At 42.1% G+C, this 26165-nt stretch overlaps 2 protein-coding genes across 4 annotated transcripts; both read right to left on the reverse strand.

Moving 5' to 3' along the window:
• Window positions 1-7544: 7544 nt before the first annotated feature.
• On the reverse strand, window positions 7545-12847 carry LOC117262456 (annexin A2-like). Its single transcript, XM_033635429.2, has 13 exons — window positions 12711-12847; window positions 12016-12073; window positions 11809-11899; window positions 10363-10457; window positions 10146-10259; window positions 9880-9970; window positions 9623-9702; window positions 9470-9529; window positions 8752-8845; window positions 8555-8650; window positions 8304-8362; window positions 7915-8037; window positions 7545-7818 (listed from the first exon to the last, which is right to left on the reverse strand). Exons 2-13 carry the CDS (start codon window positions 12061-12063, stop codon window positions 7759-7761), a joined length of 1011 nt encoding a protein of 336 aa, XP_033491320.1. The 5' UTR covers window positions 12064-12073; window positions 12711-12847; the 3' UTR covers window positions 7545-7758.
• Window positions 12788-25731, reverse strand: ice2 (interactor of little elongator complex ELL subunit 2). 3 transcript variants are annotated; one of them, XM_033635426.2, is made up of 15 exons: window positions 25612-25731; window positions 22936-23037; window positions 22469-22820; window positions 22265-22384; window positions 22038-22172; window positions 21710-21826; window positions 21243-21402; window positions 19878-20059; window positions 19045-19777; window positions 18786-18958; window positions 18553-18682; window positions 17225-17309; window positions 16935-16985; window positions 14052-14295; window positions 12788-12920 (listed from the first exon to the last, which is right to left on the reverse strand). In XM_033635426.2, exons 1-15 carry the CDS (start codon window positions 25623-25625, stop codon window positions 12897-12899), a joined length of 2622 nt encoding a protein of 873 aa, XP_033491317.1. In that variant the 5' UTR covers window positions 25626-25731; the 3' UTR covers window positions 12788-12896. The 3 variants fall into 3 exon arrangements, with proteins under 3 accessions (XP_033491317.1, XP_078024004.1, XP_033491316.1); XM_078167878.1 differs by lacking the exon at window positions 12788-12920 and adding an exon at window positions 13033-13416; XM_033635425.2 differs by lacking the exon at window positions 12788-12920 and adding an exon at window positions 13033-13419.
• Between the last annotated feature and the right edge of the window lie 434 nt (window positions 25732-26165).

Consider the following 26165-nt stretch of genomic DNA (forward strand, 5'->3'; position numbering starts at 1 on the left):
ATCCATGAGGGAGCGGGAGTGTTAATGTCCCTTACTCATGGCTCGTCTCCTGGTCCGAGCTGACAGCACCCGTCCATGTCACAGATGATGAGAGACAAAAGGCAGACAGAGGGCGGCAAACACAGGTAATTACTTCACACCTACACTTTCATAAAGGCGACTCCCCTCAGCATTCATATTTCTGTGTATTATAATTAGGCCAACCAGGCCACGGTCTGGGGATGCGTTTGAGGACACACAGACTTTGATGAACTCTGAGGTGTCAAGCAGACATGAAGGCACCGCAGCACTTGTGCCCTTCACTGTGTCTTGTGTTTATGCTGCATGCTGCAAAAAAAAGGGTTTCCTCATAGGGATCCTTTTGCCTTTATGATGCTCTATGTGATTGATTATTTAGTGGAAAAACTCCACAGCTCAAATCAGTGTGCAGCCAGCAAATAAAGTCAAATAACAAGGGATAGTGCAGGTCTGAGGGAGGGAAAGATCTCAAGATGTTTTTGAAGCGAGTCAGAGTAGCCAAAGGCGAGTAGATCTTCATGCTTTCATATCCCCCCTTTTTAATATTTCTCCCCGGTTTTAATGATGTGCTTCCTATCCTTGAGTAAAGTTCTTCATAGCCAGTGTTTTTTGCCAGAGAGGATTTTTTTCTCTTTGAAATAAAATGTAAGTATATATTTAGTCTCCTAGTTTAGAGGCTTACAGGCCGAGGAAGAAATTCAAATTTGTGCTTTTATGAATAAGCATATTGACGGTTGTCTGGCTATTGCCAAAATGTTAACAATATATTAATAAACAGTGTGCGAGCACTGCTCCAAAGCTTCGCTGGAGGAATGTGGAGCTTCAGTTTGTAAATTAGCAAAAATAATCACATTTATAAAAATATGTTTGGCTCACTTTCATCATCTGTGTGTTAATGAGAAAAGATAATTTAACTCAAGAAAACACACAGACAGGACTGAGTGTGTACATGCATGAGGAGGATGTATAAAGGTATATGCATAAAGAAAAATCAAATATTGATGATGGCGGAGAAACTTCCAACAGAAAAAAAAAACAATGAAATCCACAGCAGCAGGCGGCTGTCATTACAACACCTATAAATGTCTGAGGCCCAGATATCAAAGCCGTCCTTTTGATATAACCAGTCTCACAGAGGTCTGCGCTCCTTTACACATATCTATAATGAAGGCATCTCATCACACTCCGTCCCTCTCAATTATCAGCCACAGCCTCTCACTTCCAGTTGTGAACCCTAAGGCCGAATGAATACACCTGCTTTTTCTCCTTGACTAGGAGACACTGGGTGCAGTTGAAAGGACATGCAGCCAGTAAAGCTGGCATATGTGACACTTCTTAGTCTGTGTTTTAAAGGAGGGGGAACAAGCAACCTGGGATGTTGAAATCGTAAAATCGGCACCATTGAAACACAAAAGAAAAGTAAAGAGAGACACAATATGGACAGATTGCAGACATTCACTGCGATGGAGTTACAAAAATGGTACAAACAAGCCAAGGATGAATTCCTTCATATGATTTATGCGTCTAAATACATCTCTCAGACTCTGATACAGTAACTAAATCAAGATTATAGAGTTTTAATCATATTATTTTTCTTGCCAACATCTCCTTTATGAGCCTGTCAGAAACTATAACACTGACAGTTATAGTTTACAATTCCACAATGAAAGCTTTAACAGTATTGTCGAAGCTATTGTTCCGCTGCAACATATTAACAACTTTGCAGCAAAGACGTTGAAAGGGAAATATGTATAGAACAACCCCCTCCTCCCCTCCGCTGTCTTAAGGCAGAGATAGCCATTGAAAAAAGTGCTGGTTCAGTCTCCCTCTGTCTCTGGGCATAGCTTTGATCAGTCCCACCTCAAGACTTATCCTGGAGGGAGCGCTGCACTCCTATTCTCCATGGCTAATCATACTTCCTGTCTTTGTCTTTATGTGCTTTAGACAAGCGTCAGATAGAAGCACAGGAACAGATTTGCCCCGAGAACCTGGAGAATAAAGCCTCTGGTTGTGCTGCGGCTCGTCTTCTCCAGCGGATTTCCTCATGAATATTTCCACTGTTTTGGAGTGGTGGATTTCAACCCATTGCCGCTTTAAGAAAATGTGCTTTTGAGAGAGAGAGAGAGAGAGAGAGAGAGAGAGAGAGAGAGGAGAGGGGGGTAAAGAAGCCTTTCAGAGTTCAAGATGCCAGAGTAAACGCACTGTATGTCACAGCCACCTGACTGCGGTGGATAGTGTATTTTTAGTTGTACCTACAGTTACTGATGACAAGGCCAGAGGTTAGATCGTGCTGTACTCTGAGCAGCGGTGCCTCGCTAACCAGGAGACACAAGCAGTGAAATGGTTAAGAAAATAATTTCACATGCACAGCATATTCTTTGGGCTCAGGCAATATTGCTCTGCCTGCCACCAGTGGCACTTTTCACCAAGAAAACGTGCTTTGTGTATTTCAAGCAAGTACAGAAAAGACCATTTCTGCCAGGAGCCAAAAAGAATGAAAAGAAATAGACAAAAATCCTTTTTTGTTGCGGGGGAGCTGAAGGCTATGAAAACCATCTTGTGTTCTATTTTTGAACTGATTTCCATATCCATGGCCACCTGAGGGAGGTCAGGCTGCCCCGGCCAACTTCCTCGCAGGGAGAGGGACTAACGGTGACAGGGAGACAAACCCAAGCACAAACCATATTCTCTCCTTTCCAACACCCACGCCACTCACCATCCTCACTGGCACCACCAGGACTCTCACACGGATGGGGAGATGAATCGCCATAGAGAAACAGAAAACAACAAAATCATTTTTTCCTTTTACTTCTTTCTTACTCTTTTTATTTTTTCTTTCTTCTGCTTCAAAGCCTGCAACTCTCTGCTGTGCCCTAGGGTTAATTAACATGAACCAAACAGTGAATGATCAGAAAGAATGGGAAATCTCCAAAGGTTAAGTGTCACATGGGAAGCGTGTTGTCAGAGGAAGAAGAAGAAGAAGAAAAAGAAGAAGGCAGGTTTTTTTTTCCCCCTGCACGTTCAAAATCAAATGAAAGAGTAGCGTGGCACAGGAGAGAAATTTGTAGACACCTTTCCAAAACTTTGCATTTCTCCTGTCAGAGGAGGCAGAGCTTCACAGCCTGGCTTCAAACAATATCTGTAATTCTGTGACATTTTGATGAACAAAAGAACTCTGCAGTTTTCTCCAACTTGCTGATCTTTGAATGGATTTACTCTCCTTTTTGTATAATATCGCACAAGTGCACACAACAGAATTCCATAAAGTGATATGCAAAAAAACACATCCATCACAAAGTTAATCACTGCTTTTAAAGACCTACTCATTGAAATTGTGTCTCCTCTTGGTTTATCCCGGGAGGGAAAAAGAGAAAATGACTTCATGAGCCACAGATATCCTGGATAGCATGTCTTGCAGGTGAAATGGTATGATTTCTCTCTGTAATAATTAACAAGGGCTCCTCTTCTCTCCCTGTGGCTTGCCGCTGACATTTGGTTCATGCTTGAGTGTCTGCCTAGCTGATTTCAATCTCTTGCATGAAGGTGAGGCTGTGTATGTGTGTGTGTGTGTCTGTGTCTGTGTGTGTGTGTGCATAGGGTCCAGTGGCCGGTCTGACAAGGACACTGGTGACAGGGTCTGCCTTCAGTAGATGGGATTAAGCATCATGGCAATATGGATTAGAAGACCCTCTCAGTCAATCCCAAACCTCCAACAGGTTAGAGGTTGAAAGCCAAACGCCGCAACACAAATGAGTCTTGTCAGTGTATTTGTGTTCTTGCAAAATTGCATTATGTAAAAGGTCATATCTCACTCCGCTTCTGAATACATATTTTGACAATTCCCCAAATTTATCACGGCGATCTCTATACATTTTGTCTGCGCTGACACGCCGTGTTGATTTACGCTGTGCTCCCAGGATGAAAACACCTCAGAATGGCCACCTCATCCGCCGCCGCAACAAGCCTTATTTTACATTATTACATTATGTATGCAGGCTTGAGTATGGATAATGGATGAATCTAAAGCAAAGCAGTTTAATTACCCACCATCATTCTGTCTCACCTAGCTGCGGAGCACACATCTTATTAGCCATGGTGTAAATAAACATTAATATGCCACCCTGATAAAGACTGTCCTCCCCTTGCAGTTTCTTGGTATATTATCACCATCACTGCAAAGTACACACACCCAAACTGATCCAGTGGCATGTGCAAACAACCAAGGAGCTGCTGACGCTGGGGCCAGACCATTACAACCACTTCACAGAAAATTATCATTAGTGCATCTGGCTGCAGGCCACGCAGCCCCATCAAAAGATTAAACTGTACACACACAGTATGCATACATGCATCCTGTATATTATAAAACAGAAATCCCCGTGCCTCCTGTGTCAGACATCTGATCAAACCAAGTGGATCACAACAATCTTTGCACGCCTGGTTCTTTGTCAGAGAATTCCCTTTGCATGTTTGGCAGGCCGGGCGAGTGGCAGAATAGGCACAGGGGATGAGGGCCGTCTCTGTGGGCCAAGTGAAGGAGGGGAGACAGTGGATATAGATAGAAAGCGTGTAGGTTAACCAGCCACAGGGTGTTCTCACTCCTTCAGCACACGGCAATAGAGAGGAAGCTTCAAGCAAAGAGAGAAGTCAGCATCCAATCCAGCCCTGAGCATCTAATACTGCTGATCTGATAAACTATATAAAAGTCTGCTTGTGTCTCCGGGCACGCTTTTTAACAAACTGGATTGTGACTAGCATCAGACATGATTGATTTAATGCACAATTAATAAAGCATCACCTTCTTCTTTAGTGCAAACTCCTTAAGTGTAAATACTGTACTGAACAGGCGGAGGTTAAGCAGCAGATTCACAGTGTGCATCAACCTTCCTGAGAATCCTTTTGGCTTCTCAAGATGACAGAAGCTGAACTCTTCAAAGACATAAATTGTGTTGCATGTACACAAAGCTCTTTTATAAACTTCTGTCTTTTTTGTCTGCGGATGGACTGACTGCAGCCAAAACTGAAGAGGAGACAGGCCTTATTCCGCTCTCTTATGTTGTTTCAATTACCAGTCTACTGTACAAAGGAGGCAGCCTGATGGCATGACGAGTGCACAGCGCTCCTCTGCCTGAGCTGTTGTCTCAGTTTGAGCCTCATAAAAGGAAGCGGGCCTGACGATGCCAGAGGCTGAGGATCTGGCTCTTCGGTCTGCACGGAGAAACATCAGCAGAGCGCCATTCTTTAGAAGGAGATGTCCTTCAGTGTGGTGCCAGCTCTCCCCGGGGCGGCAGCACAAGACACAACCTCTTATTTACCATATACAGGATCTCTCAGTGCCCCTAACGAGCCAGGGTATCCAGCATCGCAGAGACAAAGGCCATGCTTTGACTGAAGAAGCTGCGGTTTTGCTGAATTAAATAATGATAATTAAGAAAATATTAATCAAACTCTGGCTCTCTCGGCTCTGCAGCTGTGTTGAGGGAGCGCGTCCTCCAGCTTAGCCTGTAGGAGTTCTCATTTAGAGTATGCCCGCGACCTATAGAGCTGCAGGCACACACGCACACAAACACACACAGATGCACACAATTAAAAGCAGACCTTGGTGGCCTACTACTCTATAATTAAACACCCTTTGGTGCTCTGCACAAAAATTCTGAGCTGGGTTCAGATGTGTCAAGGAGGGAGATGAGAAGGAACGTTAGGAAGCTGTCGGTTCTCTGAGTTGCAAGTTCTGTTCAATGCGATGAATTAATAAAAAGCACAAACTAATACCTTCCCAACGTGCAGTTGGTATGTCTGGCGGGCCGGCAGCAGCTCTACAGCTGTACTGTGAAACTTTAATGCTGCTGGATGCCTGCAGCGCTGCCTGGGCTTTGTCTCTGAGGTGAACGGGGGGAGCTCTCCACATGTTCAGCCTAACTGGGACAAGTATTGAAAAAAGGAACAGGATATGCCTGACCTTTCAGGGTAAAACCACCATGATACAGCATGGCAGCTGGGGATGGCCACTGCTTCCTTATCAGTGTCTTTGATTATCTAAAAAAAAACTATTTAAACATAACGTAATCAGAAAATTCCTTTCAAATTCAAACGTTATTAGGTGATTATCTGGTATTATTCTTCACCTTTTAGGCTCCAGAGTGCTTGTCATTTGGCTCTAGTTGTTATGGTAATGCGAGGTATTCCATCTCCTTCCCAGCATGCTCTGTGTTTGACATTCATGGGGTTAAAGTCCTCTGAATGATGAAGTGCCAGCGTTTGGGACAGTAAATTGCATCGTTTCAATTGAGAAGAGAGTTCCCCTTGGGTTTGCTGGAGGTCCCTACGGGCTGGCCTTGAACAGAACAGCATGTTGTACATCTATATAAAAAAAGGGAAAAATATGGTGGTACTTTCCTCTTTATGATGCAGAGATTAATCTGTCACCAGGTTCGTGCATAAATCTCACTCCCCTGCTTTGCAAAATACTGTTTTACCTTACTTTACACTATATTTTATTTTTTTATTGCCTATAAACATAAACCATCACAAAGGGCTAATGTTCTCATCAATATTATTACAAAATGATCATAAATCCAGTGCCTTGTTAAAATCGGAAGCCATTTCTCTCCTCAGCTGCTCAACCAGTGAAAATATTAGACAGAAGCATTATTTTATCAGGCAGGTTCTCTCACAATAATAGACGATCTTCTATTATATTTGAGCCACTGTTTTGTTTTCATTAGATTATTAAGTCCGCACGCTTTCCCCTCACATCCTTTTCCTCATCGCTGTGTTCAGCAGTACTGATCTTGCCTTTTGGGGCCATTTTTTCTTATACTTCAGTAGAAATGCCTTGACAACACTGTGGTAGTTATTTCATCCTGAGAGACCACAAACTAAACAGCAGAAACACACTGTATAGAAGCTTGTTTAGTGCTATGCAAATCATCTTTGCCGGAGGTAAAATTAACATTTTTAATTAAAATATTAGCACCAAACAAACACGGAAAAACACACTAATGATTAAATCATCTTGACGGAACCACATAGTGTTGAATGAGGGACATTTTTTATCATAATTCTTTGTATGAAAAGATGCTGTGTTGATTACACATCACTGTGTTTTCACAAAATCAGAAATCTTCACGTTTGTGCAGCTTGAGTTTTGAATAAGACACAATCATTTTTTAGGATTTTTAAATTTCACAAGCTGCATGATAGTAACGTTTTCATCCCTTTCCCTTATGCAAATAAAATGTCCTCTGAATAGCTGTTTTTAAATAATTTCCTACTTTTAATAATGAGGGAAAATGATGATACCGGAATGTAAAAATGTCATAAAAGATCAAATACCTCCTTATATTTCAAAATTTAAGATCTCTGCATTCCTTTAGCAGTTATGATATTATAAGGCCTGAGACACAGAAGAGCTGGAGCAGCCTGCACTTGCTTTTAATGCGCCTTTAGCGCCCTCTAATGGTAATCTATGTAAACATCAAGTCAGAGCACACTAGGAAGGATGTAAGAAATGTGAACAACAAAACTCCAACAAAGTAACTTTAATTGCAGTTTTGGTATAACAAAAGTAAGCTGTATTACAGATTCTTCATGTATCAAAAAGATTAATGCGTCTCATTGATTGTTGCATTCAAATATGTGCAGATAAAGTAGGATGGGCTTTTGGTTCCAAGAGTGATACTTGTAAGCCCACCTTCCCTGTGGTGCAAATGTGGCCCTTCTCATACTGATGATTCCTTTTTACTCCTCTGGTCCGCAGAGGCTGAGCAGCACCTTCTGGTAGTCTCCTTTGGTGTGTTCCTGCAGAAACAGAGCAAGTTAGAGGAGCTGCATGACAGAACAAGCCTTACTTTACATCAGTAATAGACCAGGGGGCAGCCTTTATAATTCACTTACCATAATAGTCTTCTGCACAGACTCTCCAAAGTTGGCCTTGTATTCAGAGCAGATCTTCTTGAGGTCCACCTCGCAGCGTGACACAATAATCCTGGTCACTATCTTCTCTTTGGCTCCTTTACTCTGAGCAGACAAGCACAAGTCAGCACTTACTTTTAGTTGTGCATGCTTTAAACTTAACTCCGGCAGCTGATGCAACGCTGCTGTAAGATAACTTCTGCCAACTTTGGATTCTGGGGTTCCTGCAGTGAAATTGCACTTTCACAAGCAGATGTACTTCTTACATTTGTTCCAGAAAAAAAGACAGAAAGAAAGAAAGAAAAAAGAAAAGTCTGGCCCTCAAAATAGCCACATTTCAACAAGAAGAAAGAGAACGGCACTGTAACTACCTTCATGGCTTCGTGCAGTCTGCTGGCAAAGTACAGCTGTTTGTTTTCAAAGCACTTAACTGGAACAAAAGAAAAGCAGAATAAATATCCACAATAACACGTCTTGAGTTTGACAGATGAGTTTCTTTTGTTAATTTAAAAGTGATTCTTACAACAAAACCTCGCCTACAGGGTGAACATTGACTTCAGATAATAAATAAATAGGCTCTAATGTATTAATAATATGAATTGCTGATGAAAGATCTGTGTACCTAACACCAGGAAGGACCTCTGCAAGTCTCCTTTAACTTCCTTCACGATGCTCTCCTGCATGTCGTAGGGGCTGTAACTCTTGTACCTCTGAAACACTGAAAAGCAGAGAACAAGGATTAGCTAACTGTTTTAAAAATTGTTTATAAAAATAAACACTTATGTCATAATTATACCAAAAGAAAACAGGGCGTCTTACCTTTTTGCAGGTGGGGTACGCTCCTCTCAGTCATGATGGAGATCCAGGTCGGCACATCAGTTCCTTTCATATTTACGCCGGCCTCAAAGAGTGCCTGTGTTGAATCAAGACCAATAAACACTGCCATACTTTACACTTTGTGGCATGAGAGATGTGTCATAGGTGGGTTTTGAGACAACGAGCCCTTGGACACAGATGTGCAAAAGGCCCCACCTCCTCTCCTACATACAAGCAAGACACACAGCCTATGTTGTGATTGTTGTTTTGTGTCTATCTGCAGTCTTTGCTGAAATTTTGTGTGCGGTCATGTGTCTCCTTGCGGTAATTTTGTGGTTGTTTTGCCACTTTTTAGTTATTTAGTGTCTGTTTGCAGTTCCTTTGCATCTCTTTGTGGTCTTTTTGAGTATCTTTGTGGTCAGTTCGTGTTAATTTGAGTAACATGTTGCAGGTAAAGGCCAAAGAGGGCCTGTGCCTGATAGGTCCGTTCAGTAATCCATCCATAAGACGTGTCACTCCTTTTGAATATGAAGGAACCAAAACTATCTATTGCGCACAAAATTACCAACTGCACAAAGTTTTACCCAATTATCCAGGGTTTTGGTGGATTATTTTTAGTCAAAGAACTCAAAATCTGCATGTGGTATTGAATATTGAATTTAATAACAGTTTTTAAATTGATTTACACTTCATTAAGACAAAGTGAAAATGGGCAACTTACTCTGGCATCTTGATCAATCTTTTCATAGTCTACGATGGCTGACGGGTCTGCTCTCTTTGTCTGCGCACAAATAAGACACGTCTCAGGTCAGTTTCAACAGCACTTGTACAACTTGTGCTGTAAGTCATAAAGACGGGCACGAACAAATCTCACCTCCACCAGAGCCAAGAGCAGCTTGGCGAAGTTCCCAGAGGTGTCACCTTTCACGTCTCTCTCCAGGTCAATCTTGAACACTGCGGAAAATAATATGTTTTTAGGCGTTTAGTTTTGATGGACAAAAAGAGCACAGGTTGTACAACAGTGTAATGGTGCATGAAAAGCAGACAGCACAACAACCTATACGCAAGGCATTAAATATTACAGCGCATTTCCAGCCCTTTATATGAACACCCGGGGTGTTTTGGACTTACACTCCTTGTAGACCTTCTTGATCTCCACCAGCTCGGTATTGCTGCGTGAGCACAAAACCTCAATCAGTGTTTCTTCATCTGTTCCCAAGCCCTGAAAGAGACAGAGATCTTAACCACTTTTTTTACATGGCCCTTTAAGATACACACAATTACAACTTTGATCAGGGTATAGCAAAAAAAATAAAAAAATAAATGCTGTCATTTGTCCACTAGAGGGCAGTGTAACCCTTCCATTGAATCCACTGTTGTTGAGTACCATCCTTTACCTTGATAGATCCTCTGATCACTGAGGCATCGTACTGGGTCGTGCTCTTCATCAGTCCGAGGATCACCGTTTCCAGAGAGCCAGACAGCGCTCCCTTCAGGGCTGAGATCATGTCCTAAAAATACAACAGCGTTACCTGAATGTGACCCTTACCGTTAAGGGCCAACAAAATATAGAGCTGTGAAGAATTTTGGATTGTCTCTCAAGGCCTACTGTACCTTCTTTGTCCTTCTTTCATATGCAAAAGCGATCTCTCTCCTTTGTGCGTAGGTCCGCTTCGTCAGGATGTCAATGATGGTCTGTTCATCCACTCCTGAGGAATGAAAAAGACACACATACATTATGTGCATCAGGTGAGACAACAATTCAACTACTGAACTGTTTACATAAATATATGTAAATGCAGCACATCTGACTCTATATGACTTTGAAGGAATATGGTGTAAAAAATTGATTATTATTAAAAATTCTGCATGACAGGGCTGATGAATGGTATGCATGAACACAGTATTTAAATGATGAGATAGATAGATAGATAGATAGATAGATAGATAGCCTATATATATAGGCCTATATATTCTTTGTGTGTGGAATATAACCACTGGTTTTCCTCTGACTTCATGTGTGTTTATGTACCATCTTAAATCCTTGTTAATGTAATGTTTCATTGTTTATCTGTTTTTTTGCTCTCCTTCCATAACATTAATGTTTGCATATCTGCTGACCATGTTACTTCTGGTGTTCCGAGGGCAACCCCTGTATTTGACGTCACAACGCTATGAGCTGTGGGTAATTTCCTTACCGTAAGTCCGCATCGATGCTGACCTACGGTAAGGGGGCATAAAGGGCTCACTCACTGACTCACTGACTTGACGATTTGACAGTGGGACAGCCCTCACACACTCACGCACTTCACATGAACGCGCCTCTAAGTCAGTGAGTCTGTAAGGGATCAGATTGGAATTGGACCCATGTCTTCGGACTGTGGGAGGAAGCCAGAGTACCTGGAGGAAACCCACACTGACACGGGTGAACATACAAACTCTGCACAGAAGGGCTCCCACACCCTTGGGTTTGAATCCCCCACCAGGAACCCTTTTACTGTGAGGAACTAATGCTAACCACTGATCCACCGTTAAGCCTGAATATTTACAGTAAGAATCTAAGCCATGATAAACTGTTCAGGCTAAAATGTTAAAAGGTGTGGGTCAACAAATGCCATATAGCAAGTCCGAAGTCATTTCAAATATATAATGTATGTGGATTATTCCTTTAAGGGTGCGCTTTGAAGGATAAACACAAATATAGGAAGGCCTGGCAGCAAAGCTCGTGTGTATTAACACATGACATGGTCACAAGGTATTTTCTTCCTTTACATGAAAGGAAACATAACTCCAGATAGAACACATTCTTCATAACAACAAAATGGTGGGACTGTTTAAGAGTTAGCGGTAAGACCGTTGCCAATAGCTCCGAGTCAGTGGCCAGAACGGAGCTCTGCCAGCACTGAGGCACAGACTTGGAGGTGTTCCCAGCCTGGTCAAAACGTTTTAAGCCACGGTGCTGACTCACAAATACCAGCTACTCATCTGTAGAGAGAAGTTGCAGAACCAAGCACTGATTTTCTATTTTTTTTAAGTAACATGTACAGTATTGCATCTTGCCTTTGGTTTTGATGGCAGTATCTATTCTGGTAGCATCTCTGTCGGGGTCGAAGTCCACAGCAGGTACCACAGTGGGGAATGTGGGTTCATTCTTTAAAGACACAAAGCAGATTAGAATGAGATAAAATTCCATCCTGAAAATATCTGTGTATTTAAGGTGCAGCATGAATTGTATGAGAGAGAGCAAGAAGAGATGTGTGACATTACCCCCATGTTGATGCTCAGCTGTCCCAGAAACTCGTGTACCAAAGCCATGTTGCCTGTTCTGGAAAAGGTGACAAAACTATCAGCGCTATACAATCTTGTGACAAAATCTCATTGTAATCCTATCACCGACTTGTCTGAGCTGAATGCAGTGGGTCATGTTTGTTTTGCCTCAAGATATAAATCACTTGAGCCACTAATGCATTCTGAACAGAGGCAGAGAGACTTAATTCATTCAAGTCCTTGCTTCTGGTACAACTGAGTCACACAAGTAACTGAGACTTCATCCATTTATCAATAGTTGTTCCTTTGTTTGCACTGCTTTACCACACTCACAGTAACCATCTATATATACTACGGACAACTCACTAACTTTCAAATCCTTGTTCAGTCTGACACATCCTTTACAGCAACCCCAAAGAGACACACCCTGGAAAAAGTGCTACTGTACTTAAGTCTGGTAAAACTACTGAGCACATTCACATGCAAGAAAACAGGTTTAGAGAGCTCGCACTGGAGGGCAGGAATTCATTCTTACTTCACTCAAGGAACAAAACATTTATACACAAACTGAATGGAAACTGTGGAAAGCTTATTTCATGACTGCAAGTTGGAAAATTCCCCTAAACCTTGCTGTGTAAAGATAATCTTGGCTACACATTCAATTAGTTCACATCAAAATGTATAACCGTACTTACCTTTGTTGAAAAAGTTGAGATGCAGAGATACTTCCAGGAGGTGTTTCAGTGGAAGGGTGTGAAGGTTTAACTTTTCTGACACAGAAAAAGCTTCCCCTTTCACCTCCCCTGACTCAGACGCCCTCCCCTTTCCATGCACTCACGACTCCACCCTGCTCCACCAGAAGCCACTGGAAGCTCAGAGTTTTAAAGCTTCAGTAAGATTCCCCTCTACACACAAACACACAAACACACACTATTCAGTCACTGGAGCATTGGTGCCTTCAGGAGATTTTCAAGAGTGCAAATAAACAAAGGTGTAGACAGTAAAAACACTCCCATACAAATATGTAGACAAAGTTTATTGTTCATCTGTTTTTTTTTTTTTTTTGTTTTACAAAAAAATTACAATTAAAAAAATAGATGCAAAAAGATCTCTGAACAAAACACAAATATAAGAGACAGATTTTGATACTGTCAAAGTGCTTCAGTCTTCACAGGTCATAATGCATTCTTCATCTGACTGACCTGATATGAAATGACATGACATTAAATCATATGATATTGGATTTTAAATGGATTTCTGAATTAACGTTTTAATATATTTGCGACGCCTGGCTGCGCGTTTCTTTTGCTGCTTCTTCTTCTTCTTGCCTCCTGCATTCGAGTTGTTTTCTGACTGCCCAGCTCCATGGCTGTTGGACTGCGCTGACCCATCTTTCGCTGTCTGCTAGGATAAAGGAAGGTAAAAAGACTGTGTCTTTAAATAACTGGGGCTAAATTCAAGCAGCATCATGCATTACACTGTCAAATCATTTGTTTACTTGTCATTTTCAGAAGCACAAACATCAGTGGCAAACATTGACAATGCAAATGCTCAGTTGAAAACTTAAGAGTTGTTTTTTTCTCTGCTGTTTGACAAGTTGTAAGAAGTGTTAATGTCTTCGCTGTGAGGAATTTACGACAGGCATCTGATGAATGTCTCAGAGTCTACACTGCTCACCCTGCTGAGCTGTTGCTGATATTGCCACGATCTCTTTTGTCCCTTTTGTTAGTTTTGGACTTATTCAGGAAAACTATGCGGCAGTGTGCTGGTTCAGCCTATCTGATATAAAAAAATGCCCAAAGGCTCTGCACTCACCACAACTACGAGGGAGACTACATTTCATTTATGTGGGCTTTTCGGGAATCCCTGTGGACGTGGGTGTGGACTTCCTGGGTGTTAACCAATAAAAACTACTCTAATCGTTCCAACAACCTTTCATTTCATTACTAATTCTTGTTTGGTCATGACCTCAAGTGCTATTATTTTATTTTCACAGCGCCATCTATCAACACATTTGACGTAAACCATGTACACACCTTAATGTAGGGTTGTGGTGGGAACGTGCAGGGGACACGGCCGTGTTTCTTGTGGAAGGGCAGGCACACGGCTGGATCAACAGGTATCCAGGGCACGAGGCCGGAGGCTGGGGGCTTTGGGACGGAGCTGTGGACCTGCTGCAGGTTGTATGCCCCTCGACTCACTTTCCCATTAGCTGCTTTTAATAAGGTCACAAATGGTTCCCCTGCCTTGTGCGCAATCAGGTACTGTCCTTCTTCTAACCTACAAAACCAAACGAAGTCAGTGAGGGTGTGTTGAAGTCAAAACCCACACACTGAAACATGTTGAAGCATTCTGAGGGGTTTTCTGCCAAATGAGTGGTACAGAGGTGAACAGAGCCTTAAGAAAGCAGAAGGTGACACATGTATAGTCTGTCGTTGAGTAATCGATTGTGTAACTTTCCAACACAAACATGCCAGAGGCTGTCAGACATGAATGTACAATTATTTTATCATCTTAAACAGAGCATGAAGTCAGATGTGCTCAGACAACTCATCAGCAGATATTTCCTAACTAAACAACAGTTTAAAGGGGAACTCCGCCTAAATTAAGAATTCAAAAATGTTATTTCCATGGCCCAGGAAAGTTCAACTGATATTTGTGAACATGAGCTACTCTCTCTCAAAGCCAGAAACCTGAGCAGTGAGTATCAAACTTGTGATGTCATCAAGTATAAAGTCTGGAGCTGCTCGAGACAATAAATGGGACCCAGAGGCCCCGATCAGACAGAGCGCATTTTGCAACCTATAAAACATTTTTTTTGTTATAGCCTGCCCTGATTAGACAGTGCTTTTTGCAGCTTGTTGCGTCTTTCTTTAAATTGTTGCTAGGCAACTCTCATGTCCTTAGCTTAACCGCTGAGAAGCAGGCTCAGAGATACCTTAAAAATCTGCATAAAAATTGACAGGCAGATGCTGTTCCTAAATAGTTTGTTGGACACAGGGAAACAGAGATCCGTGTGGGTACATGAGATCCACAGAAAGAGGAGAATTCCCAGGGACCAGCAAGTCCAGGAGCTTCGCTTGGATGATGGTCAGCCCAAGGCTTATTTCAGGATGAGTCAGGGACAGTTTGACAGTTGATCATTGAGCCTAATTATGGTTGATAACATTAAAAATAACTGAGGCTACGGTTTGTTGAGATATGTCTTGCAGCTTGCCTAGGACAGCATTAAAACAAGCTACAGTTGGCGCAATATGAACCATGTACAGTGCACCACTAACTTGTTGTTGTTGCCTGCCTTCTAATCCATCTGATTGGATAATGGGAAAAAGGCCAATGTCAGGTGCTTTTTCTGCTCTGAGTAAATGTTTTTAACCTGCCTTTCAACTTCAGGGTGTTCCTGTAAAAACGTAAGGCACATGGAGTAGATAAACACGAGGCACTTAGCAAGCAGTGAGCAAATGCTTCACTCACACTGAAAACAAATACAAAAAGCTGCCCCAGAGCGCTAAAATGCACTTTGTCTGATCCCTTTTTGTATACTCAAATGACCTTTATTCTACTGTAGTGTTCTCAGCTGTGAGACAGCAACGTGCACATCCCGCCCCACCCTGTAATATCTTTCCCAATTCACTGTCTTCGGAGCAGCTCCAAACTTTATATTTGATTGCATCATAAATTTGAGCTTAAGCACTTTAGTTGTGGATTTGGGAGAGAGTTGTCCATTTTTACTACTATTGTCCCCGAGTCGTCCAAAACCTCCCTGAGGCCTGACATAGTTATATGGTGTGAGGAGGCCAGGAAGATCATCCTGATCGAACTGACGGTCCCTTGGGAAGACGGGTGTGTTGAGGCCTTCGGCGAGAAAAGCCACAAAGTACCAGGACCTGATCCAACAATGCAGGGACAAAGGATGGCAAGCCTGGCTATTCCCAGTTGAGGTCAGGTGCGGGGGCTTTCCTGGACAGTCCGTGTGGAAGATGCTCACAGCTCTGGGGATAGCAGGAAGGCAGAGGAAGACAGCTGTCCGTAGGTTGGGGGAGGCAGCAGAGAGAGCCTCTTGCCGGGTATGGAATAGGCGGGAGGAGTTAAGCTGGGGGCCAGGAGAAGATGGGCAGTGACTGGCCATCACAGCCGACCCGCCAACTGGAGGGCATTGTGGTTGAGGGTCGAAACGCCCAATGACAGTTGGACACTACCTGATGACATCTTCTCCTGGCTGAAAGCTGCAGTCATATCTAAGTGACTAAGGGACATAGCATCAAGTTGTATTCAATAGTTTGGGCTTCAGGGTCCAGATTTGTCCTTAGTCATTAGTTCAAGGTCCACACAGTTTAATATATTCAGCGTCATACTTGTATTTGGCCATGTCATTGAGCTAGTTTGCTGTCTCTTTTAAGCAGCTGTCCAGTGTCCAGCTGTCAGTCACTCACTCTACAGCGGGAAACAGCACTTCAAAGTAATTCACTGTACATAAAAATTAAGTGTGTTTTTTTTACAAACTTGACATGTTTAAGTCACTTGCCATCCATTCAGAATGATCCAGTGACCCACTTTTGGACCGCGACCCACCAGTTGGGAATCACTGCTTTAGACCATAGAAATAACATTCTGAAAAATGGGTGTTTCCCTTTAAAAAAAAAGATCCAGCCCTTTTCGAATTCCAGATTGTACATTAATTCAAACCACATTCATCTAAACATGTACAGTTTTTGCACATGAAATATGTTGTGTTCACATTAGGAACAATGAATTAAAAACTGCCAGCCGCTTTATGATTCTTTCTGCAAACATTATTTCGTTGTCAACAGTCTTACGAGATAATACATTCGCAATGAAAGGGAGAAATAAGGGTGGGGGAGCTCAGCACTTATAATCTACAAACAAAACTAGGATAATGAATGTCCTCAACAACTTACCCAGTTAGCTTTTTCAGTAGGTGGTGCAGTATATTCAGTGACTTGGATGGCCTGTGGATGGAAAAGATATATCACCACGTTCCAGTCCGTCTACGTTAGCAAGAATCTATTTTTCAACAAGAATTTGATGACAAAACCAGAGGTGATGACAGCAAGCACTGATGGAAAGGCTCGCATTATTGATAAACGGACTGACTCTCAAGACGACAACACGTTCAATTATATAATCACACAGGGGGTGATGAGGTTAATCCTAATCATCTGCACACATCTGTTGTAATGACACTCACTTGAACCCACAGGAGATGTTCTGTTTCCAGTCGCCACGCAGCTTCCGCAGCAGAGCTACTTTTGATGTGTGCGCATTGATGTGAGCTACAGAGACAGAACGGGAGGGTGAGCGATACACTGAGAGAAGAACAAGAGCTAATGAGCGTGCACATCAAGAGCTTCACTTCATCATCAATGCCATTCCTGGTGCTTACAAAGTAATTAGTCTGTGTTGATTTGCCAGCATTGTTACAAGCTTGAGTGGGTGGTAAGAAATGCTTGTTGGTCCTGTCTCCTTTCATGCCTCCCACTCCAGCATGTAATGCCAGCTTATTTCAACAGTGCCTTCCTTCAATTATAGACTGTTTTAGCGCCTGCAGCCACAGCCATAAATACACAATGGGGGACTGCCACATGATAAACCACATGATGAACTACGAACCACTGAGCAAAGAAGGAAGTCTTTTATCAGCTGCCTGTTGCATAATGTTATTAAGTGGGAGATATTCTATATTCATATAGCTTGAATGTTATCACTATTTTCTCACTGGCTATTTTCTTTTCTCATCCTACTGAGACAGACATATCAGACATTTTTCAAACTCAAACATCCTCTTTCAAAACATCTAAAGTCTCAGATGCCTGACAAAGAGTTACACCCACTTTTTGGCAAAACTATTCATAGTGAAGTTGGATATAAGGAACCAGCACACAAGCACATTGTGTGGGCAGTGATGCTTATGATCCTGCCCTGTATGTCATCTACACCAAGAAACTGGAGAGGGGTATAATTTAGAGACTGCTTTTTGATGACGTGCATTCCCAGCCAACGCCCACACGAGTCAACAAATCAACGCACCTAGCACAGAAAAAGGATGGAGGCTTTCCCCGAATCTTGAGGTACAAGTAAGCAGCATGTGTAAGTCGCAAATATGCATTAAAGGGAATTCAATTAAGGGAAGCTCAAAACAACATTTAGCTGAGCTCTGCACACTGCATTCATTGTAATTCCCCACAATCAACTGTGGCTGTAGTTATGGCAACAAAGTAAACTTAATCACAACACAGTCACAGCAGGATGGTGAGTCATCTGAAGACTATTCCACTGGTTTGTGGGAGGATTTGCCATGTGGACTCTACTGAACCCACTCAGGGAGGGGGAAGAGAAAATTCTCTCTTTTTATCCACATAAATATTACTTTGACTATTTCCTTGGCAACTGTGTTGAAAAATTAAAGACTAAGGGGACTCCGCATTACACAAGAACTGATAACATTTTAGGAACATTACGGTCTTCATTTCCACTGAATTTTAAAAGGATGGAAGGTCAAAGTGATGAAAGTCTTACCGATGTAGGATACAGTGCTGGAGTGGAGCAATGTCTCTGTCCATAGCTGGCAAGCCTCACTACTGCTTAGGCACTCAACCCCATAACTCAACTGGTACTCCAGCTTGGGTAAGACATGCACTGGCACAAACTGTTGGGGTAGAAAACAATGGACAGAAATAAGGCTGTTACTTTCATACTTCAATATATGACATTACACTATGAAATTCTGGAGGATGTGTGCAGATGTGTACCTCATTTTGGTTGTTCGGGCCTACTTTTCCTGTATGGGTCAGTGAGACAGAGCTGCGCACCATGATCAACACATCCTGCAGACTGTAGAGCTTGTAGAGCAGGTTGCCTTCCTCTGGAGCTTTGTAATCTTGTTCATCTTCCGCACCAGCCTGCAGGTCCTCTGACAGTATTTCTGTATGAGGGTACATAATATACTATGGTTATCAAGCACGTAGACACAACTCAAATCCACAGAATGAAAATCAAGTTGACACTAACTTTTGTGCTCTCTGGTAGTAACGTTGACCACTGGTGCAGATTCATGAGCAACAGCGCAGGTCTCTCCAGTCTGGTTCTGGCTTCTCTCCAAATATGAGGACACACAGGGCTTAACCAGAGACACTGGATGGGAGTGACCTGAGAGTCCTGTACCTCGCATGGGTGAACTGGTCTCCTGGATTGTGGTGGAGCATTTGGCTGTGTCACTGGCAGAGCTGAACATGGCTGTCTGCATAGCCAGGATGTCACCCAGCTGGTCGCCAGATACCTTTGCTCTTTTGGACTGTCGCCTCTGCTTTGTGACTTTTTGAGGGGAAGATAACTCTGGATTTACAGGTGTCTGGGCGTCTGTAGAGCGTTGTGTGGTGTTAGGCTTAAGTGGTTTTGTAGGTGTTTTGGCCGGAGAGTCATCAATGACCAGCTTTTCCTCATCTGAGTCTCCTAGAAAAGGTATGTCTTCGTCACTCTGTTCAGTTTTTGGTGCAATGGCCTTTGTCTCCTCTGTTACAACATCATCTGCATCTGTCAGTGAGGCGCTCACCTCTTCTTGTGAACTGCTGCTAGTGCTTACAAGATGCTCACTAGACCTTTTAGTTTTACATAAAGCCTGAGAAGGTTTTTTACTTTTACTACATGTCTCTCCAAAAGTCTCCAGGTCAGTGAGGTCCACCTCAAAGTCGAGACCATTGTCTTCAAAAGGCTCCAACTTTCTTTGTGAGCTCTCCCGTTTTAACTGATTTAGAAACAGAAAACAAAAACTCATTGTCCTGATGAAGTAAGACCACAAACAAAATATTATCCACAGGACCACGTCTGTTTCTGCAATTACATACCGGCGAGTTTTGCTGCTCATCTACAGGAAGCTCTGTCACTAAATGGAACACATTTCTGCTTCCATTCTTGTTGATGGAAAGCTTCAAACTCTCCTCATGGTAGATGTGACTCCTCTCTCTAACTGTCATTTCAGTCCTCAGAAGGGGTGAGTCTATGTACACAGTCTTCTTCTGACTGCTGCCTGTAAGTAAGACATATGAATTAAAGGATGTGTGAAACAGTGCCACCATGAGGCCATTCAATGTCAATACATGCTGTGATTTATCTCAGATTTCCTAACTGCTGCATTCTGCATTTCTTTCACAAACATGACTAAAAATGTCCCAACCCTCAAAGACAGAGTCAGGTGACTGCCATGCAAAATCTTACACTGCCACTTTAAATGTACGGCCAATGTGAATCTATTTTTTTTGGTTTGTTTTTACAGGGATTGTTAGCAACCTTGTTTGGTATATATAGATCCCTATATTTTAAGATGAGACGAGACAAGACGAGACAAAACTACATAAAACCCATATTAATCTAATAAATAAAGATAAAGTAAAGCACAGAACAGCTGGCCCTAGATATCTGCACTGGATCTCTGAATGAGTGAAAGAGTGAAGAGTCTATCAGTAAACAGTCTATCTATCAATCTCTGTCTATCAATAGATATGAATGCTCATATGTGAATATGAATGAATATATGAATGAATAAATGAGTCCATGTGCAAATGTACCAAGGACTCAGTACTTAAGGGTCAAAAGTAAGTAACAGGTGTGCAGGTGTCCTGAACGTATTAAAAACTTTTGGAACATGTCAAACTCAAGTACAAATCCTCTCCTTTCCGATGTAATTGCTATTCAGCAAGCTAAACCCACATGGGTACATTTTTTATTCATGCCCTGAAAATTCAAAATCACTTATTGAGAAGAAATATAAAAATTCTAAGCGTCACTCAATCATAAAAAATTACACTGAACTCCTGGTGTAGGTTTTTTTTTTTTTTTTTTTTTAGCAATTTCTCATATATACACATTGCAAACTATATTATTATTATTAAAAAAGCAGGTCATTATTTAACTCAGCACATTGGCACATTTAAAAAAAATGTCTACATTTTGTTGTTAAGATGTAGGTTACTACATGTATAGTATTCAGAACACAGAGAAGTATTCTAATATCTTGCTTTAAATGGATAAAACAGGGTGATTATTTAGAGGCATTTTTGCCATATTTTGACAGCTGAAAGTGAACAACAATACAAAAAGGAAAGAGAATTGTTCTTAAACATTTTTACCCACTGCAAGTAAAGCCTAAATCGGCCCTTTTAAAACCAACTCACACCAAAACAGCCTGAGTGTCCAAATGATATTTGCTGTACCTTTTCCTGGGTTTAATTCGACCAGAACAGGAAGCTCCCACTGCTCTCCAAAGTCAGGGCCATGGTTGTCCAGCAGCCTGACCAGAGCATCTCGAGTCAGACACACGTGAGGCTCATACCGTGCACACAGGCTCTTGGCATTACTGTCACTGCTGACTGCCTGTGGAGACAAACACAACCAGGTCACACCACCAGAACATCTACTGTATCAGTCAAACACACACAGGTCACTGTCCACAATGAACTAGCCTTTGACAGTACTGTGTGTGACCTGGCATCTTTCAGAAACACAATTAGCACTGGTTTTGCTGAGCAAGACATGAACACCCTCTGGTGTCTTCTTGTGAAAACTGCAAGAGCCCAAATGGAGTTACAATAGACCTGCGGTCATGAATCCCATTCTAGCAGTAAAACATCTTTGTGACTTACTTTATTGGAGTAATTAAAAAAGCGAGACAATTGCTTACAGCGTGCATGTCCTTGGCTTTTTTAGCTGGAGGATTCTCTGATGAAACACTCTGATAATCCGATGCAAGCTGTGCATCAGCAGGCGCTATCTTGTGGAGGGTAATATCCACATTGCCCTGGAGAAATAAAGGGTACAAATATGGAAATACAGGAAGTGAATCAACAGCAAAAAGACTGATTCTGCAGTTCAACACTTCAAAGGTTGTAAAGGTTGAATAGAAAACTGGACAATGGGATTTATGAAGAACATACATATGATGTGCTAATCCTACATGTCTGGGACTGGAACCACTCCTGTGTGATATTAGCATTTCAAAAGTACATTACCATGATGAGCAGCTGTTTCTCAAAGGTCAGCGTCAGCCCTGGGTTGAATGTTCCCCCTGTCAAACTTGTCATCTCATGGATCTGGTAGACCTCAGGAAATGTTTTAATGTGCTCCAAACATGCTCTAAAGAACTCCTGAAACACAAAAAAACGGCTCTACGTTTTAACACCTATGAAAACACATCTCAAAGAACTGATGACAGGTGAAATCCTTGCAGCATCAGTACCTCTGAATATTGCATAGCTCCCTGTGATATGAAGTTGTAGTCATCAGCACATATTTTGGCCACATCTTGCAGGTACCTCGTGAACTGCATCACTTCATTGTTTACTCGTGCCTGTAAGTTCTAAAATATTACAGCGGGTTACTGAAGACGCAATGCAACAAGGACAGGCAGGATTAAAATACTATTAAAGAGAGAATATGGTACCTGTGGAGGATCCCTTGGTTTCTTGCTCATCAAAATGCCAAGATACGTCTGCTGGTCTTTGCTAGACAGGCTGGACATACACGGGTAAGGCAGTCTGGGTTCAGGATAAGCAGCACTTGCCACATCGTCAACCTGCTTCAGATTTACTCTTGATCTTTTTGTACTCTTACATTCCTCTGCACCTCCAGCAGCATTGTCTGCACTCAGATCATCACTATCACAGCTGTCCCAACAGGACTCGTCCTTCCTAATGCAACTGTTGTCTTTAAAGTCTGCGGTTTCTTTTGTGGAGGGAGGGCAGGAGGCTTTTGCAGCCCCAACATCACAGCCCTGTTTTATGTTCTCTACAGGACTGGAGGAGGGAGAAGAAATTGAGGGGGAAAACATGTCAGACAAATACTCAGTAGTTAGCCTTTAGAAACACAGCACAAATGCACCCGAATTGATCTGTTTATTTACTGACATACCTTTGGAGAGAGGCCCATAGTTCTCTGATATTAGGAGCAAGTGAGTATTTGTCATAGAGGTCTCTGGTAAAGAAAGGAGCCTCAGGGACTGGAGGGTCCTCCCTTAAATTAAAAGGAGAAAAATATATTAGAGGGCCTGTGTTATACCAAAAACATCCACAACTGGTTCTGCACTGCTTTTATACTGGAACAGACTTACATTTCTTCTGACATGCCAGACAGAAGAATGTAATTAGTGTCTCCAAGTTGCTGTTGTAGGGTAGTGCACATTATAAATGACCATTACTCTGAGTAATGGATGACTCAGGTGCAGTGGCTTTCTTTTCTGTTTTCCAAAATACACCACTGCTGAGTCTAAGTCTGCGTAAAAGCGATGACTTTGACATGAAATAAATATTTAGAAGCTGGCGACTCCATTTGAAAGGTTCACTGTAAAAAATAAACTACAAGAGCCATTTCTGGTCTGGTCTTAACTCATCTTGCTTAGAAGAATAATTAAAGGTCCAGTGTGTAGGATTTAAGGGGGGATATATTGGCAGAAATGGAATATGATATGATAAATATGTTTTCTTTAGTGCATAATAACCCGAAAATAAGAATCACTGTGTTTTTGTTACCTTAGAATGAGCCAATCTATTGACATCGGGAGTGGGTCCACAACTAGAGATCGCCATGTTTCTACAGTAGCCCAGAACAAGTAGGGCCATTAACATTTTTGTGTCAGCCTTTGTAGTTAGTAGCCTTTCCGCAACAAGAGCGTCAGAAAAACACTGATTTTTTAAATGAGAAACTGCTTTATTCATTGTTTTTATCATCTTAAATGACCAGGTCTGTTTGTTTTGGAGGAGAAGAGACCCCTGAGGATAACTCAGCCCCTGATAAAAACCTCCTAAACATCTGGATCTTAAGTTATCAGAGATAAAAGGTGAACACAGATTAGCAGGTTTGAGGTTAGCAACCCGTCTCCGATACCAAACAACGTTGGAGAAACACTAATTTGTAATGTGCAACTGCTTTATACAGGTCTGTTCTTTTTGGAGAGGAAGAGACTTCCTTAGCTAACTCAGCTCAGGGTACAACATTCCTAAATGTTTAAGTCATGAATAAGGTGAGCACATATTTGCAGGTGCTTTGCAAGCACGTTGTCTGCACCGTGCCAAACAAGGTATGAGAAACACTAATTTGTAACATGACAATGCTATTTTCAGTATTTTTAATCACTGGTCATTTTGTTTTGGGGAGGAAGAGACCCCTGAGGATAACTCAGCTCCTGGTAAAAACCTCCTTAACACTGACCACTGAAGGAATCCTAACCAGAAGTTTCAGCTGGTTGCAATCTGCCAGGTAGGTCAGGTAGGCTGTTGTGTTTAAACAATGCTCAGTTGGCGCTAAGGGGCCAAAGTGTGCCAAGAAAATCTCCCCCACACCATTACATCACCACCACCAGCCTGAACCGTTGATACAAGGCAGGATGGATCCATGCTTTTTGTTTGTCGCAGCAGAAATCGAGACTCATCAGACCAGGCAACATTTTCCCAATCTTGTATTGTTTCATTTTGGTGAGCCCATGTGAATTGCAGCCTCAGTTTCCTGTTGTTAGCTGACAGGAGTGGCACCTGGTGCGGTCTTCTGCTGCTGTAGCCCATCTGCTTCAAGGTTGGACGTGTTGTTGGTTCAGAGATGGTCTTCTGCAGACCTTGGTTGTAACCAGTGGTTATTTGAGTTACTGTTGCCTTTCTATCATCTTGAACCAGTCTGGCCATTCTCCTCTGACCTCTGGCATCAACAAGGCATTTTCACCCAGAGAACTGCTGCTCACTGGATATTTTCTCTTTTGCAGACCATCCTCTGTAAACTCTAGAGATGGTTGTGTGAAAATCACAGTAGATCAGCAGTTTCTGACAGACCAGCCCGTCTGGCACCAACAACCATGCCACGTTCAAAGTCACTAAAAATCACCTTTCTTCCTCATTTTGATGCTCAGTTTGAACTTCAGCTGGTCGTCTTGACCATGTCTACATGCCTAGATTTGCTGCCACGTGATTGGCTGGTTAGCTAATTGAGTTAACGAACAGTTTAACAGGTGTACCTAACAAGGTGGGCGGTGAGTGTTAAAATCCACGCAATTAAACTGTGTCATGCATGTTACAATTACAGGTTGTTTTAAATGATAGTACTATCAAATTACCAAGCTATTTACAATGACTTATTTAAACGTTTTAATACGGTTATTCGTCATTACGGAGTAACAAAACTAAGGACTCTATTTGTCGCTACAGAGCATCAAGTCAAGTAGAGTACATAACGTTACAACTTCCCGTTTCAACCTTCAAAATACAAGCTAACGTTAACGTAATCTTGACGTTAACATTTAGCATTTAAAACATAAATTAGGATAGCGCCCTGAGGCACGTATCAATGATTTACTTTAGTTCATTAACAGCTACAACAACAGCAACATGATGCTCCCGTTCAGCGCACGTTTATCATACGAGCAGCTAACGTTAGTTTGGTTAGCATAGCTTGCTAACAGTCACAACACAACTCTAGGGACGCCGACTAGCTTGTTAGCTAACATTAGCTAGCGTAAAGTTAATGTAGGTTGGTTGAATTGCCCGAACTGTCACTAAATCTATATGACATTGTCGAAATGTTCACAGCGAAAATATTACTTACCACACCAGCTCCATTATGGTCACCACTAAGCGGTCCACACGAATGACAACATTGAAGCTACAGTAAATACAGTGGTTAGCTTTAGCCTGCTAGCAAACGTTTGACTGATGACATTCTTCGTCTGGTGAAATTGTGTTGACATTAAAGCGCTCTGTGTGCATTGCTGCCCCCCTCCGGACATTGACTGTAATCGATCTTCCTATTTACTGTGTATTTGAATACAGGTCCATGAAACAAGAGGATCCTTTTGCAGCTTCATGTGTTCTCCAATAACCGACCTCCAACCCACCTGAAAGAGAAGTTGATGACACCCTTTTGTGTTCGCACCAGCACCAACATCTGGCTACAGCATCTTAACGTATGTTGAAAATAATTCTCTTTACTTAAAGTTATTGAGAGCCTTTGTGCAGCACTTTGTTTTGCATGCATTCTCTTCTTTTTGGGTGTCTGAGGAAGTCTTGAGATGTGATTTCCAGCTCCAGTGCAAACACTTTCTCAGCAGACCTACCTGGATATCCTGCATTTTCCACCCTTAATGATGCTCATATCCACAT

This window comes from Epinephelus lanceolatus, chromosome 5 (assembly GCF_041903045.1).
Source record: "Epinephelus lanceolatus isolate andai-2023 chromosome 5, ASM4190304v1, whole genome shotgun sequence".
NCBI classification, from domain to species: domain Eukaryota; kingdom Metazoa; phylum Chordata; class Actinopteri; order Perciformes; family Serranidae; genus Epinephelus; species Epinephelus lanceolatus.

Excerpts from the sequence above, each read along its gene's own strand:
- LOC117262456 (XM_033635429.2), bottom strand. The coding sequence starts at position 12,063 with ATGGCTTTGGTACACGAGTTTCTGGGACAGCTGAGCATCAACATGGGG. Across the intron at positions 8,363-8,554 it reads GAGGTCCTTCCTGGTGTTAG|TTAAGTGCTTTGAAAACAAA; the intron begins GTACACAGATCT and ends CTTTTGTTCCAG. Across the intron at positions 7,819-7,914 it reads CTGTGCAGAAGACTATTATG|GAACACACCAAAGGAGACTA; the intron begins GTAAGTGAATTA and ends CTGTTTCTGCAG.
- ice2 (XM_033635425.2), bottom strand. Across the intron at positions 20,060-21,242 it reads CGAATTAAACCCAGGAAAAG|GCAGCAGTCAGAAGAAGACT; the intron begins GTACAGCAAATA and ends TCTTACTTACAG. Across the intron at positions 14,296-16,934 it reads CTACTGAAAAAGCTAACTGG|GTTAGAAGAAGGACAGTACC; the intron begins GTAAGTTGTTGA and ends TTGGTTTTGTAG.